Raw genomic sequence first — 16561 nt, 5'->3', positions numbered from 1 at the left:
TCTTTAATTTTTTTTAATATATATATCTTTTTTTAAATATATAATAACAACTAGATGCATAAATAATATATATATATAAATAATATATATAGAGAGAGTAAACAAGATATAATGACAAAGAAATCGTTAACCTACGCAAATAAGCGACAAAAAATCTATAACACAAGCGACAAAAAATCTATAACAAGTACATGAATCTTAACTTCATTCAAACATACAAACACGTGTCGAACACAAGATTCTTCGAGAAGAAATTTATCTTCATTTTTAAAAACAATCCATTTAAAATCCAATTAATTAACAATTTAATTATTTGAATACTCAAATTCATGTTAAATAAAATGAGAAAAAAACACTAAACTGTTAATACTTTATTATCAATAAAATTTATAAATTAAATATAAAATAGCATTTTATTAATTTAACTAAATTGATAATTCACTTTTATTTTAATAATTGGTATTATTTCTTTAATAAGCCTCAAACCAAATAAGCATTATTTGTTGTCTCTTATCTGGCGAGGTGTTTTCATACTATATAATACCTTGAAACCCATTGCTTTCATGTACCAATTCATCTTAAAAAACTTCTTCACAATAGTTGAGATATAGATATAGAATGGAGGGTTCAAATGACAATGAGAGTGAATGTTTAGTACCTATAGGGGTTCCTAATGGGAGTCAACTATTTGTACCTAAATATTTCAGATTCAAGCCGAAGGATGATGAACTAATTTCAGACTTTCTCCTTCGCAAATCTAAGTCATTGCCATTGGATGTAGATGTGATTGCTGAAGTTGATATATACAAGTTCAATCCATGGGAACTTCCAAGTATATTTACATTCTCATCTTGTTTCATTTGCTTATCAATTGGATGATTTCTTATAGATAACATTCTTCTATCTTTTGTTTGTTTTTAATCCCTAGAAATGACTCTTTATGGTGAAAAAGATTGGTACTTCTTCACCCGTAGGAAAGGAAAGCAGCCTAACATGGTTAGGCGAAACCGTTTAGCCGGAATAGGTTTTTGGAAGGCAACCGGACCCAAAAAGAAAATTGGTCATTCTAAGGTCCAAGGCATAAAAAAGTCATTGGCTTTTTTTACGGGAAAAGTTCCTAATGCAACCAGAACCAACTGGTTGATGCACGAGTACTCCCTTCTCGATGTAGATCGTGGTTCTACCGCGAAGGGTAGAAAGACTTCTAGGGTAAGCACACAAGAATCACTTAATTTTATGTGTTATTGTCTCTAGATGATTCAATATTTTCATTGGATTATTGTTTGGTTAATGTGTAGGTCAATGAATGGGTGATTGTTCGTGTCTACCAAAGAAATGACAAAAAAGTGACCCCCATGTTTACGTTTGAATCCCCCAATCTTGGATTGGTGGATTCCGAAATAGCCTTTGGTTCTCCTATCCAACTGATGGTTGATGAAATTGTACCTGATAATTTGGTTAATGAAGTTGATGTCGTTCCCGCAGTACTAGAAAACATGAATGAATCGTTGGCGCTGCCCTTGGAACCTGGGTTGGTGGATTCGGAAATAGGCTTTGATTTTCCTATCGAATCTGTAATGGAAGAAATTATACCCTACGATTTTGTTAGTGATTTATTTAATTCGTTCCCCTTAATGCCGGAAAACTTTGTAGAATTTGTGTATGCACCTTAAACCTTTAGGGATGTTCCATTCATATGTTTTGGTGTTATTTTCATAGATTGTATTTTAGGAGAGTTCCATTTCTCTTCATTTTTTTTTGTTACAATGTTTATGTGTCAAGGCATTATAAAGTATTAAATTTCTCAAAATTTGATGTTCTTTAACATAATTAATTCTTGAATTTCAATTGATTGCAACCAAAGAAGGTTGCCAGACTTCATTCACAATAAAAAGTTAAAGATGTTTTCTATCATAAAAGCTATGGTTAAAAATATTATAGTCTTGATATTCACGTGTCGATAAGTTTAATTAACGTGAATGTTATTTTTCTCGTGTGGAAACATACCAACAAAACAAAATAAAGTATGTCATAACATTTGCGAGTTTTCGAGGAGCTATCTATCTTAGTATACACTTATAGTTTTGATTGGAATTTTATCGAGAATTCAATTAATATTAACAACAAAGGATTAAATGTAAATTATTTTAAATCATAAAAGTTGATTGGATTAAAAATTATTGAAAAGAAAAATAATAATTAACCATTATTAATAATTATAAATTTTTAAGAGAAAATAATTTATTATTACATTAATTAATTGATATTCTAATTGTAGAAGATAATTAAGGTGACACAAATATATTGTTTATTAAGAGATTGAGAGAATTTATCATCGTATTACTTGATGATTCTAATTAATACATATATTATTATTGAAATTTTCAATTTTAATGTTCTTTAACATAATTAATTTAAATAAATTCGGAAATTTAGTCAATTGTAACGAAGAAGGTGGCAAACTTCATTAATGTCATACATCTGCGTTGATTTTTATCTTTATTATATTTTTTTTAGAAAACAATTTAACACCATTTCATTTCGAAAAGTGGGAGATGTTAATAATCAAAACTAGACCAACCCTAATTTTGATTGTAAGATTACAAACAAAAAACCCAAATTTTTTAAATGTTATCCGTCTATCTTTATTATATTTTGATTGAATAAAATTACTTTTACTATTGCATAAATAATATAAATGTTGCATACATTGTGATAAAATATTCAGACCAAAAAATATTAAGTACAAATCAAGATATTACCTAAAATTTTAACAATAAGAAAATAATTGTAAATTATTTTAAACATTGATTGGATTAAGAAATGTTAATTAAAAGAAAACAATTTATTCAAAGATTGCGAATTTATGATAGAATTAATTGATGGTTCTAATTATAGATAACATTGAAGGTGGCACATACAAAATTAAATAATTAAAATGGTAATAAACCTTCTTGAGAATGAGCTGTTTATGGTAGTACTGCCTCTTGAAGATTAGCTGTTTTGTAATTTTTTTTATTTTTACTTTTTTTATTTGTAGTGGTAAACATGATGGATTTATGCAGGGGCTAAAGTCCACCTCTAATTTATTTTTTTTTACGGTAAAAATGTGACATTATCAACTAAATTTTTTATTTTGTTCTATTTAAATAATTATTTGTTTATATAATTATTAAAAAAATGTAAAAACTTATATTTATTTACTTGTTTTATCTAAAATTTTTTCATTATTTTTTTAAGTCTAACTAATTTTTTTTGGAACACACCGAACACAAAATTTTAAACCCGGATGATAAGTGTTCAATAAAGCAGTTTTGCTTTATAAAAGAGTTTACACTCATATTTTCATGAGAAATTGAAAAAAAAAATCTGGTTAAATACAAAATTAGTTATTCTGATTAAGTTTGATATTTAGTTATATATTTAAGGAGAGGACATTGACAATATGTCTCACGTGTCCGTCGAAACCACCTAACATTTGTGAAAATACTATAATTACCATTTATTTTATACATCATTCTCTCGGGCCTGACATGCTTCTAAAGTTAGAATATTTCGATCATTTCATGCGTTGTAACAATACGTTTCTTGTATTCGTTTTAAGTATCCTCATTATTTGGATGAAAATAAAAATGAAAAATTATTCTCTCAAGACCTAACATGCATCTAAATGAATAATATATTATTATTCTGTCATGCGTCGAGTTTTGTAACAATGCGTTCCTAGCATTTGTGTAAGTATCCTCATTATTCGGATGGAAATAAAAGTGAAAATTTATTCTCTCGAGATTTAACATGCGTATAAATGAATAATCACTATTCTTGTCATGCGTCTAGTTTTGTAACCATACGTTATTAGTATTCGCCTAGGTATCGATTTGGATGAAATAAAAGTGAAGAGATATAAAACGCAAAAAGCTAAATCTCAAAATGTACGTAAAATGAAATTTCTGGGTCAATCTTTTTTCACATTTTTTTTATGAACTTTGAATCTTCATTTCTCCCTTAAGAATGGATTAAATCTATTGATTCTTTAGCTCATTTGTTCATCTACAGTCGTGCAAATCAATCATATAACGAATCAGCTATAGTTGAATAATCATCTCTTAAAATTATCAATGTTCACGGCCCTAGATGACTTGGGGGAAGATTTCTTTAAGAACAATTTTGTAGACAGACATGCATTTTACTTACTACCCAACTTATATTTTATTTGGATCATTAGAATTGAAAATCATTTTTCAAAGTTTATCAGAAAACTGATGAAAAGTGTCAGAAAATATTCATTGTTATTTTGATAAAAAAACGATTTTTTAACTTATCAAATTACTCTTTAGTCTAAGAAAACAACATCATCAAGAATAAATATTTAAACAAACATAAGATTTACTATCCCAATTTCAACTCATTCATAAATTTAAATTTTATTCTCAATTTTGGATTTTTTTTTAATTTAATACAATATGATATTAATAAGAGTGATTTAAGTATAACAACATAAACCATACATAATCATTAATGTTCAAAGTGTCATCATATATACCCGAAACACAACAAAATTAATGATTTAAGGAACAACGAAATTTTCATTTAAGGAACAATACTGAAAATCTAAGCAAAAAATAATCACCAATAAATAAATATAAAAATTACTGTTAACAAACTCAGATTTCTCTAACAAAAATAAAAATAAAAAATTAATGAGTTCTTCGATCAATTTCACACACAGTTCATTTTTTTATCCTACATATAACTAATCATACAGTTTTGTTTTGCTTAATTAGTTATAAAAATTAATTTATTAATTCTCTATAATATGATCAAATTTATTTTCAGAATCATTGTAATTTAGAAAACAAGATTACCATAAAACTTCTTTCTAAATATATATATATATATATTTAATTTTAATAATATACATAAAAATATTTTTAATTTTATTATCATTAAAAGAGTTTAAATAAAAATGTAACGTATGTAGAATTATATATACATGTACTATTAAAAATTGGTTCTACTCACCACGTAATAAATTTATATTTTTTCTGAGCCCGATAGACGACAAGTTCTGTGTCTGGTTAATTGGTTGAGTACATGAACATACTCAAGATTTATGGTTGAAGTAGGCTTGAAAAAAATTTGAAGTGGGTTTAAAAAAATAATGCCAAAATTCTGAATAAAACGAGTATATAAAGGTAATTTTTACCATTTATTTTAATAAATATATAAAAATATTGAATTATATTGAAAATTTTAAAAACATTAAAGGGTATTTTCAAATTTGAACCGTAAAAAATATAAAAAAATTTCGGGGTGGGCTTCAGCCCACCCGAGCCCCTAGTAAATCCGTAGATTTGCATTGCGAAACCCAACTTTATAAAAAAAAATAAAAAAAATTGGCTCATTTAGCATCCATCATCTATCCTTCTTCAAGTTATCAACAACAACAACAATTATATCTCTACATGTATAACATTCCAATTTTATGTCCTCGAGCAACAACTATTGCTCTTTTAGTCACATTTCACGCACCGTTTCTACAATTGAAACTATGACCTTCGTCATCAACACTGGTGAAAAAAGGGTCAAAATCGAGAGTAAAATCTCTTGGTAATGACCCTATATCTCTCGGTATAGACCTAATACCGAAAATTTCAGAAACTCTCGCCATTCGTCGGTATTCCCACTTTCGGTAAATATAATTGGGTGTTTACCGAGAGATATCATAGATTTTTTGGTTTAGATACCATAGAGAAAAGCCGAGAGTTAATTGGAAAACTCTCGGTTTTTCCCTTTCAAGAAAATCGAAAGCTTTCCAATTAACTATCGGTTTTTCCTTTTCAAAAAAATCCGAAAGGTATATGGAAAACTCTCAGTTTTTCCCTTTTAAGAAAAACTGAAAGCTTTCCATATAACTTTCGATTTTTCCTTTTCAAATAAACCCGAGAGGTATATGGAAAATTCTCGGTTTTTCCCTTTTAAGAAAAATTGAAAGCTTTCCATATAACTCTCATTTTTTCCTTTTCAAATAAACCCGAGTGGTATATGGAAAACTCTCGGTTTTTTCCTTTCAAGAAAAATCGAAAGCTTTTCATATAACTCTCAGTTTTTCCTTTTCAAATAAACCCGAGAGGTATATGGAAAACTCTCGGTTTTTCCCTTTCAAGAAAAACCAAAAGCTTTCCAAATAACTCTCGGTTTTTCTTGAAAGTGAAAAACTGAGAGTTTCCATTTAACTTTCGGTATTACCCTATAAAATGTACAAAATAGGCCGCTTATTTTGTGCGCAACCAAAACATGTTCAGGCAAACCAATATATATAAAAATAACATTCATAAACCAAATGACCATTATCATTCCAAAATTCTAAACCAAACCACTCATCCAAACAACCTGTTATCATTCGAATTAAAATGTACTCAATCATTCATAAATCTGTTATTAGTCAAAATAAAATGTACTACTAATCAAAATATACCCAATCATAACGTACTAGAATTAGCTGGTGGGGGAGGGGGAGGTGGAGGTGGTTGATATTGCCTCATAAACATTTCCAGGTTTCGTTCATATTTCTCCATTCTTGTCCTCATTTCTATATTTTCTTTTGCATTTCATTAATCGTTTGAGCTCTTTCTGCATCCCTCTTTTCCCATTCCTCCACTGTCATTGCCACCGTTTTCATATCTTCCTTTAGTTTTTCATTCTCCTCCAACAACCGATTAGTGGATCGTTGTGAATTGTTGCCACTTCAACGATCCTCTCGAAAGTGTGTGGGCCGGACGCCCGATCCCATACCGATCACTATCCCATGCTTTTGGCGTCCGAACACTCTCTCCCTCAAGTCGAAGTCAGATATATCTAGTTCATTGCTTCTTACCTCCTCCATATCCGCCTGCACATTTGAAATACATTTTCATTTATATAATAATAATCTAGATTTATGTAATTTATTTAAATTCAATTAACTTACCGTTTTCTCTTGCGCTCGTTCGTCCGGGATGGGGGTTGGGTTTTCTTTCGTAGGTTTTGGGGTATAGATCCTTTTGAATACTTCAACGACGGAGGGAGTTCGTCCTATTTCAAGCGTCTATTGAAATAAATGATTTATAAAATTAATAACATTCTTTATATTAAGTTATTAAAAATAATGAATAATATACATATAAACTCTTCCTCCACTTGAGAAAACGGTCTACTTCCAGTATGATGTGGGAATTTCAGCTTATTCCTGTTAACAACACTGGTACGACAGACTGTTTCTCTGTATTTGAAATAAAAAATGAAGTTAGAATAATTGATATCAAATTTTATTTGAATTATGAAACTGTACCTTAAATCGTTCCGTGAAATAATGTTTTGACACACGAATTCTCAATCATCTCGATCGTAGTCTCGCGGGGGATTGACGAATATCGTCGCCTCGTCTCCTTCATGAATCCGAATATAATCCATATTCAAATTCGAGCGCCACCTATCCCATATTTGTTTGGAATGTGTCAATCCGGTCGCTCGATATTGATCAATAGAACCATTAGTACACTCGAACGAATCCTGAAAAATAAATCATTCAAATGTTATAAAAAAGTATTGAATGATTAATGTATAATTAAGCAATTATTGCCGTCATAGCAAATCAAAGTGAATCCAATTGGTCAGCACTTAATATCTTTCCATTGGTCTAACCTAGACGGAGGCGACAACAGTGGCAGTTGAAGGCGAGATGGAGGCGGCGACACCTGAAGCGGAGACGGAGGCAGCGACACCTGAAGCTGAGACGGAGGCTGTGGTGTTGGTTGATGGCAGGTTCCGTCGAGGTCGGGTTTCGTCGAGGGATGTCGTCACTAGGCAGCGTCAGAACAGGGTTGTGGGCGGCGTCGTCGAATTGTCGGAGGGGCAGTGAATGGGCGACGCGGGTGAGAGAGGATCGAGGGAGAGAGGGGAATCGGTGAAAAGAAGAAAAGAAAAGAGTTTTTGATGAGGTCATTACCAAAAGTTATATGAAAACTTTCGGTTTTGATCAATTGATTAATTCCGAGAGTTTTCATATAACTCTCGGTTTTGATCAAATCTATAATTCCGAGAGATTTAGACATATATCTCGATTTTGATCATTTTAGATTCCGAGAGATATGTCTAAATCTCTCGGTTTTGACAAATGCACAATTTATTTGAAACAGACAAAGCCGAGAGATTTGTGTATATCTCTCAGTTTTGATGATTATTACCGAAAGATATACTTAAATCTTTCGGTATTACCAATTGATAAATTGTTAAATTAATTGTTTTTTCACATTCTAATAACCTTGAACAACATTAATTTAACACATTTGATATCCTTAAAACATTACACAATTCATATTATCAAACATTACACACATTCATATGATCATCAAACACAAACACAAACATACATATACACTTCTGTATATAATCAAACACAATCATATTAATTTTAACATTAAACAATCTTAATTCTTAAAAAATAACACACACTTGATTAGATTAGTTAGGTGTCTAGATTAGAAAGTGAAATGCCAATTAAATTAACAAATTATGTAGTGGTAATACCGAAAGTTTTCCAAATAACTTTCAGTTTTGATCATTATTTCTGAAAGTTATATCATTAACTTTCGGTATTAACACTTCATAAATTGTTAAATTAATTGATTTTCACCTTCTAATAATCTTGAATAACATTAATTTAACACATTTGATATCCTTAAAATATTACACAATCCTAATACATCATTACAATCAAAGTTTACACAAAACATTTTTATCATCAAACACAAACATACATATATATACTTCTTTATATTATCAAACACAATCATATACATTTATAACATTAAACACAATCTTTATTCTTAAAAAATAACACACTTGATGTGATTAAATAGTTTAGAAAAAATTGTAAAAAAACAAATAAAATAGGGAATGAATACCGAAAGTTAATTAATTAACTTTCAGTACCTACATTCAAAACGAGAGATTTTCAAATATCTCTCGGTCTTGACCTTAAACATAATGTTTTTTAGAAAGATTCAAAAGCGAAGGTTTTCCAATAAACCTTCGCAATTACCCATCCCTCACACTCAGATTTTTTTTAATTTTTTTTTAGGAAATGTCAAAAGCGAAAGTTTTCCAATAAACTTTCGCAATTACCCCTCCCCAAGACTTAATTTTTTTAAATTATTTTTAGGAAAGGTCAAAAGCGAAGGTTTTCCAATAAACCTTCGCAATTACCCTCCCCACACTTAGAATTTTTTTTAATTTATTTTAGGAAAGGTAAAAAGCGAAGGTTTTCCAATAAACCTCCGTAATTACCTCTCCCCCACACTTAGAATTTTTCCAAGAAAGGTCAAAAGAGAAGGTTTTCCAATAAACCTTCGCAATTACCCCTCCCCCACACTTAGAATTGTTTTAATTTTTTTTAGGAAATGTCAAAAGAAATGGTTTTCCAATAAACTTTCGTAATTACCCCTTCCCCACACTTAAAATTTTTTTCAATTTTTTTAGAAAAGATCAAAAGCGAAGGTTTTTAAATAAACCTTCGCAATTACCCCTTCCCCAAACTTATAATTGTTTTCAATTTTTTTAGGAAAGGTCAAAAGCGAAGGTTTTTAAATAAAACCTTCGCAATTACCCCTTCCCCGCATTCAATTTTTTTAGGAAAGGTCAAAAGCGAAGATTTTCAAATAAACCTTTGCAATTACCCCTTCCCCACGCTTAGAATTTTTTTCATTTTTTTAGAAAATGTCAAAAGCGAAGGTTTTCAAATAAAATCTTCGCAATTACCCCTTCCCCACACTTAGATATTTTTTTCAATTTTTTTTAGGAAATGTCAAAAGCGAAGGTTTTTAAATAAACCTTCGCAATTACCCCTTCCCCACACTTAGAATATTTTTCAATTTTTTTAGGAAGGTCAAAAGCGAAGGTTTTCAAATATACCTTCGCAATTACCCCTTCCCAGAATTTTTAAAATTTTTTTGGTCTGGTCAAAACTGAAGGTTTATTGGAAACCTTCGAAATTACCAATTTCTGGAAAGTTAAAACTAATGGTTTTTTCAATAACCTTCGCAATTACCCTACCCTTATAATTTTTTCCATTTTTTTAACAAGGGTATAAATCGAAAATGTTCAATAAATTTCTCAAATAAAGGCAAATCAATACATTTAGAAAAACATTCATAAACCAAAAGACAATTATAATTCACAATTCTAAACTAAAGTCAAAACTCACCAAAAACATGTTATCAGCCGAACGAAAACGTTTACAAATAATTATTCAAAAACTTTAATTTATTTAGTAGTCGGGGGGATGAGGGGTGGTTGATTCTGCCTCATGAAGAATTCAACTTGTTGTTCAAGATTCTCCAATTTTTGCGTCATTTTCTCCATATACGCTATAATTTCAATAATCAATTGAGCTCTTTCCGCATTCCTCAATTGAATTTGCTCCAATGTCAACGATATGTGTCTTGCATCCTTCTAATGTTTAACATCAACAGTAGTCATTGGGTCCGCAACAACAGACCCTGGGTCATAACTTGATTGTGCTAGCAAGTTCTGGAATGACGGGGGAGTTTGGTCATAACTTGATTGTGCTAGCAAGTTCTGGAATGACGGGGGAGTTTGGTCATAACTTGATTGTGCTAGCAAGTTCTGGAATGACGGGGGAGTTTCTCTGGTGTTTTCTGAATATGCTTCCAATTACTCATCCTGAATGCATTTCATTAATAAATTTATTAATCTAACCACAATATATATAACATTAATAATTTTAATCTAACATGAATCAAAATATAATATATATCAAATCAAATTTAACATAAATCATACTAATTAAATAACCTTAATCCAAATGTAATATAACTTAGATCAATCATTAAAGACAGGAATTGGGACTCACTCTTGAGAAGAAATCCAAAAGGACAAAGGATACTTGATCATATAAGTAACATACAACTACACAACATACCAGATATTCATGAATGGAGAGCTGAGGACAATGAGAAGCTGGTATCGAAGAAAATATGGGAGGTAACCCGGGAAAAAGTGTAGAAAGTAGAATAAACTCCTCTTGTATGGTCAACAAAGATTATCCCTCGACACCAGTTCATCCTATGGCTCGCCTTTTGGGAAAGACTCAGCACTCGTGATTGTATCAACAAGTATATGAGCATCCCGGACGCGAGTTGTCTTCTATGCAGAGGAAATGAAGAAACCATAGATCACCTATTCGAGAGCTTCTGTATTGCTTCGGAGCTTTGTGACAGATTCTATAAAAGCTTGGAGCTGATCAGTTTCCCGAGCGAATAGAATGAAATAAAAAAGCGACACTACTCAAAGCCAAGGGAAATAGATTTGCAACAAGCGTGTTCAAGTGCGGCTTTGGAGGAGTGGTGTATAACATTTGGCAAAAACGGAATGCAAGAGTATATGACAAACCCGTAGGAGCGTTGAAAAGTTATGGAAAGACATTGTATCAGATTGCAGCGTCCTTGCGGGAACATGGAGAAGAATTTCAAGCACGGAGCATAAATGGAATTAGGGGTGTTCAATATTTGGTCTGAACCGAATATCCGACCAAATTTGAATTCACCGAATTCGAATTTCATTTTCGGTTTTCGAATCGAATTTCAAACCAATTCGAATTGGTTTCCGAGTTTGGGTTTCAACTCGAAAACCAAACCGAAAACGGAATTCATTTTTTATTATTTATTTTTCCAAACTTAGTTTAAGAAAAATTTCAAAATAATCAAATTAGAATATTTTGAATTCAAGCTTTAATAATAAAAGATAAATGAAACAAAAGCACTAGTGGTTTAGTGGTAGAATAGTACCCAACCATGGTACAGACCTAGGTTCAATTCTTGGCTTGTGTAATTTATTTTGAGTTATGCTAGTTCCAAAAAAGTAAAACAAATTCGGTTCGGTTTTCGAATTAACTAAAAAAAATAAAAATTCGAATAAACCGAACCGATGAACTCGAATAACCCGAAAACTGAACCGATGAACACCGTTAACTGGAATATCTGCAGAACTGTAATTTACCGTTTTTTAAAATTACTAATTTGAGGAAATGACCCTCCAGATGGGCCTAATTACGGATGGTGCGGGCCCATAATTTTAATAGCGCTGGTGACCCTTTTTTTCTAACGAAAATGTCCCTATTGCGTCACGCATCCTCAGGTTGCGTGACGCAATTTTTTATTTTTCAAAAAATTTTAGTTACGAAATTTTTTGGACGAAAATGCCCCAGTTGCGTTACACAATCGCGTCACGCAACTCCAGTTGCGTCACGCAACCCCAGTTGCGTCACGCAACTCCAGTTGCGTCACGCAACCCCAGGTGCGTCACGCAACCGCGAGACGAAAAAAAAATTGAAAAAAAAAATTGAAAAAAAAAAAATCGGTTGTGTCACGCAACTGGAGTTGCGTTACGCAAGGGTATAATTGTCATTAAAAAAAAAGGGTCACCAGCGCTATTAAAATTATGGGCCCACACCATCCGTAATTAGGCCCATCTGGAGGGTCATTTCCTCAAATTTCCCGAATTGAAAGCATTGTAATAAGATAATTCATTTACGTTTTTAGCTTTTATTTAGAAGGTTACGACTTCAAAATCATTCTAGGCCTATCTAGAATGATCTCTTAAATTCGTGATTTTTTTCCCGTTTTGAGGAATTTTTAATGAAATGACACTAAGTCGTTTTTCCAAAAAATAAATAAAAAATCAAACACAATAACCTAATCCAAAATATATCAAACAAATTATAACCTAATCCAAACATATATCAAACAAAATCTAACAAAATTATACATATATTTAACAAAATCTAACCTAATCATACATATATCAAACAAAATATAATATAAACTAACCTAAATCAAACCTAAAATTAACCAATAACAAACCTAAATCTAATAACCAAACGAAGAATCTAACATAACCAAATAAAAAAATCTATCCTGGAATTGGCGGCGGCAACGACAGTTGAAGGCAAGATGAAGGTGGATTCGGTCAGCAGCGTGGGTGGAAGAACAAAAATCGTCTTAGGATGGCAGCAGGCGGGAGGCGGCGCGGGCAGAAGGAGGAATCGGGAAGATAGAGAGTGGAAAAGAAATCGGCGGAGGATGGCAGCGGGCGGGAGGCGGCGCGGGTGGAAGGAGGAATTAGGGAGAGAGAGGGGAAAAGAAATCGGCGGAGAGAAGAAGAGATGAAGTAGGGTTTTTATTTATTTAAAAAGGTCATTATCGAAAGTTTTCATATAAATTTTGGTTTTGACAATTTTCAATTATTTTAAAATAGAGAAAACCAAAAGTTTATTTGAAAACCTTCGCAATTACCCCTTCAAGGTTTTTTTGGAAATAGTCAAAACCGCAAGTTATTGGAAAACTTTCGCAATTAACACATACTATTATTTTTGGGGAAGGGTCAAAACCGAAGGTTATTGAAAATCCTTCGCAATTACCAATTTGGGAAAAGTTAAAACCGAGGGTTCTTTGAATAACCTTCGTAATTACCTGATTTCCAACACTTAGAATTATTTTTTTGTTTTTTGGAAAGAGTCAAAACCGAAGGTTTATTTGAAAACTTTTGGTAAGAACTTGTATCACCGAAGGTTTTATACAACTCTCAGAATCTATTTTTAATAACGAAAGATTTCTTCCTCTCGGAACCAATATCGAAAGTTCTCTAATACTCTCGGTAAACTCTGTCGGTAAAGTCCCTTTTTAATTAGTGCAAGTTGTATAACCGAAATCATATTGTGCATTAAACATGGAATGTGTCTCACCTTATTAATCTTACAAATCGAACTGTTTGCCACCTTCAATTTGTTGTCCCCCATGTCAATAATATCTAGTGGCTCACCATCTGCGAGATAAACTTTCTCACAGTTTCCAGGCACATAATTCTCCATTAATTCTTAATGGACAATGGTGTGAAAAGACAGAAACCACGCATCAATGACTATTTCTGTAATTGTGTTTGGATGTATCATTTTTATCATCACCATTTTTCTTCGGTGCTTTATAGTTCCTCTTCAAGTGACCATGCTTACCATAATTTCAGCAATCAAATATTCGTTCACATTTAGATTGACTCATCTTGTTCCTCGACATAAAATTGTTCTTACTTCAGTTAAAATTTCTATCATTACCTTTGCCCATATTTTCAATATTTAGGGCATAATCTTTGAACGTTTCACTATAATCAATTTTAAGAACCTCTTGGGCAAGGATACAATTAATAACTTCAATAAATTTCAATTTAGAATTTCCAATAGAGTTATTAATTGATGACATCATAGTTTCTTTGTTATTTGGTAGAGATGCTAACAAAATGAGGGCACTAACTTTGTCCCCAAAATCAATCTCAACATATATCAATTAATTTACAATTGTATTAAATTCGTTCAAATGAGTAATGATAGACGTACCATCAATCATTCTTAAGTAAAAAAGTTTTTTCATTAAATGTACATTATTATTTATAGAGTTTCTCATGCATAACAGAAAGAACTTTCATTATAACCATGATGGTCTTCTCCTTTGCTACGCTGTGAATAACAATCTTGGCTAGCGTTAATCGGAGAACTCCCAAACCCTATTTATCAAGAAGTTTCAATTCAACCATCTTTTTTGGTTTCTCACTCAAAGGAACATGAAGCTTCTTTCTTTAGAAATAATCTTTAATCTATATCTTCCAGAACACATAATTTGTTCCATCGAATCTTCCAATGCCATGTCCTATATTGTTCTCACCTTCCATTAATCTAGCATAGAAACTCATATACTAGTTGTTAGAATTTAGATCCCAAAATCTAACATGCTTTAAACGATTTAAAAAAACGCTAAAAAATAAAAACACAATAAGACACAGATTTATAGTGGTTCACTCAAAAGAGCTACGTCCACTTTAGCCGCCACCTAATTTCATTATGGAGAAAAAGGAATACAAAGTTTTACTTCATATTTTATCTCTCTAGAATTATATATTACTTTGTAAAATCCTTAACAATAATATATTTATAAGGCAAACATTTAGGTAATAAAATATAAGTAAGTTTTGGTCAGACATAAGCCTAAACCCAAACACAAACACAATAAACTCTAATTATTTTTTTAGAGTTTATTATAAGTATAGACTCCATAACTCAACACGAGAGGGTTGGTAGATTTATGAATCTTCAATTGAACACCAATTGCCCCAAACTGCACCACTTGGCTTAAAGGCGACCTAATTATGTGAGTTGTAGATCGAGCCACGAGTCTTGCTTGGTATCATTGTAAAACTAACATCTATATATTTCCAATGCTAGCTCACTCACCCTAAATGGATAAGTATAAGAAAAATTATGATTTTTTAAAGTTGAGTTGTAACCCCTAAAAAACCCTTGTCCCGGAAAAGCTCGAGGTTCGAGAAATTTTAACATCAATTTGCATATCATGAATCTTTTTAAAATAAAACATTATTTAAATTTTTTTAAATAAATCCTGACAGTTTAAACTTAATTATAAAAATAATTAATTTGGGTTCAAGTTTAAATAATCTTTTAGATTTGTGAAATTCAAAATAAAATTGGACTTTTATAAATCTGTATTTAAATTAATTAAATTAATTTAAAAGATTATTTATTTGAAATAGAGTCATCAATTGATTTTTTAAAATCAATAAAAGGTGTACAAACGTATTTTTTACTAAAGTTTCGTTTAGTTCGAAGTTTGGTGATACTCGAGAAAGAGCTTTCGCGCTTCATTCTCTATATCATTTTAAAACAGTCTATACTTTATAAAGTCTTAGATTTTAAAAATTGGTTGTATAACATTTTATTTTAATCAATTATTCTTCCGGTCCTAGACATGCACAAGTTTTTGTGTATTTAAAATTGTAACATCAATATTTAAATGCTGGTATATGTTGTTGATGATGATGACTAAGGAGGAATATAACTGAAAAATATTAGTTTAAAATGCATTAAAATTTAAAAATAAATCTCAAACGAGCTTTTGTCAAAATATTTATTTTTAGAAAATATACCAAAAATAATTTGAAATTATTTTTTTATTTTTTTTTTATTTTTAGAAAATGGTTTGAAGTCCCAAAATTATAAAAATAATTTTGGAAATTGAAAAAATGCAACCAAACAAGCTCCAAGACCAGTGTCCTCAATCATGGGTGCATTTTTATCGGCTGGGGCTAAAAGCCCTCGGTCGGGGTCAGGGCGAAAACCACCGGTCTTGGGCTAGCCTGAGGCTAAAATCATCGGTCATAGATCTGGGAGTTCTTGGTTGGTTGAGAGATTCCTTGGTACTAGGTTCAATTTCTCGTTTGAATGTAAAAATCATCGATCGGACCCCTCAGTCTTGATCAAAATTTCATGAATGGACCTCTAAGTCCTAACTGAAACTTCTCGGTCCTAATTGAAGATCCTTAGTCGGATCTCTCGGTCCTGGCCGGACCACCCGGTCCTCAAGAACATCAAAACTTCAAATTTTAAATTTTATTGAGGCTTGGATTCTTTGATCCAAGGGCCTGTGTAACTTTATAAAGC

The 16561-nt window shown here is 31.3% G+C and overlaps 1 protein-coding gene across 1 annotated transcript; it reads left to right on the top strand.

Moving 5' to 3' along the window:
* Positions 1-618: 618 nt before the first annotated feature.
* On the top strand, positions 619-1673 carry LOC124930613 (NAC transcription factor 32-like). Its single transcript, XM_047470942.1, has 3 exons — positions 619-832; positions 929-1209; positions 1299-1673. Exons 1-3 carry the CDS (start codon positions 619-621, stop codon positions 1671-1673), a joined length of 870 nt encoding a protein of 289 aa, XP_047326898.1.
* Positions 1674-16561: the final 14888 nt, after the last annotated feature.

Source organism: Impatiens glandulifera, chromosome 3 (assembly GCF_907164915.1).
Source record: "Impatiens glandulifera chromosome 3, dImpGla2.1, whole genome shotgun sequence".
Classification (NCBI taxonomy): domain Eukaryota; kingdom Viridiplantae; phylum Streptophyta; class Magnoliopsida; order Ericales; family Balsaminaceae; genus Impatiens; species Impatiens glandulifera.
Note: the sequence above shows the minus strand (reverse complement) of the source record. Positions and strands in the feature narration are given on the sequence as shown.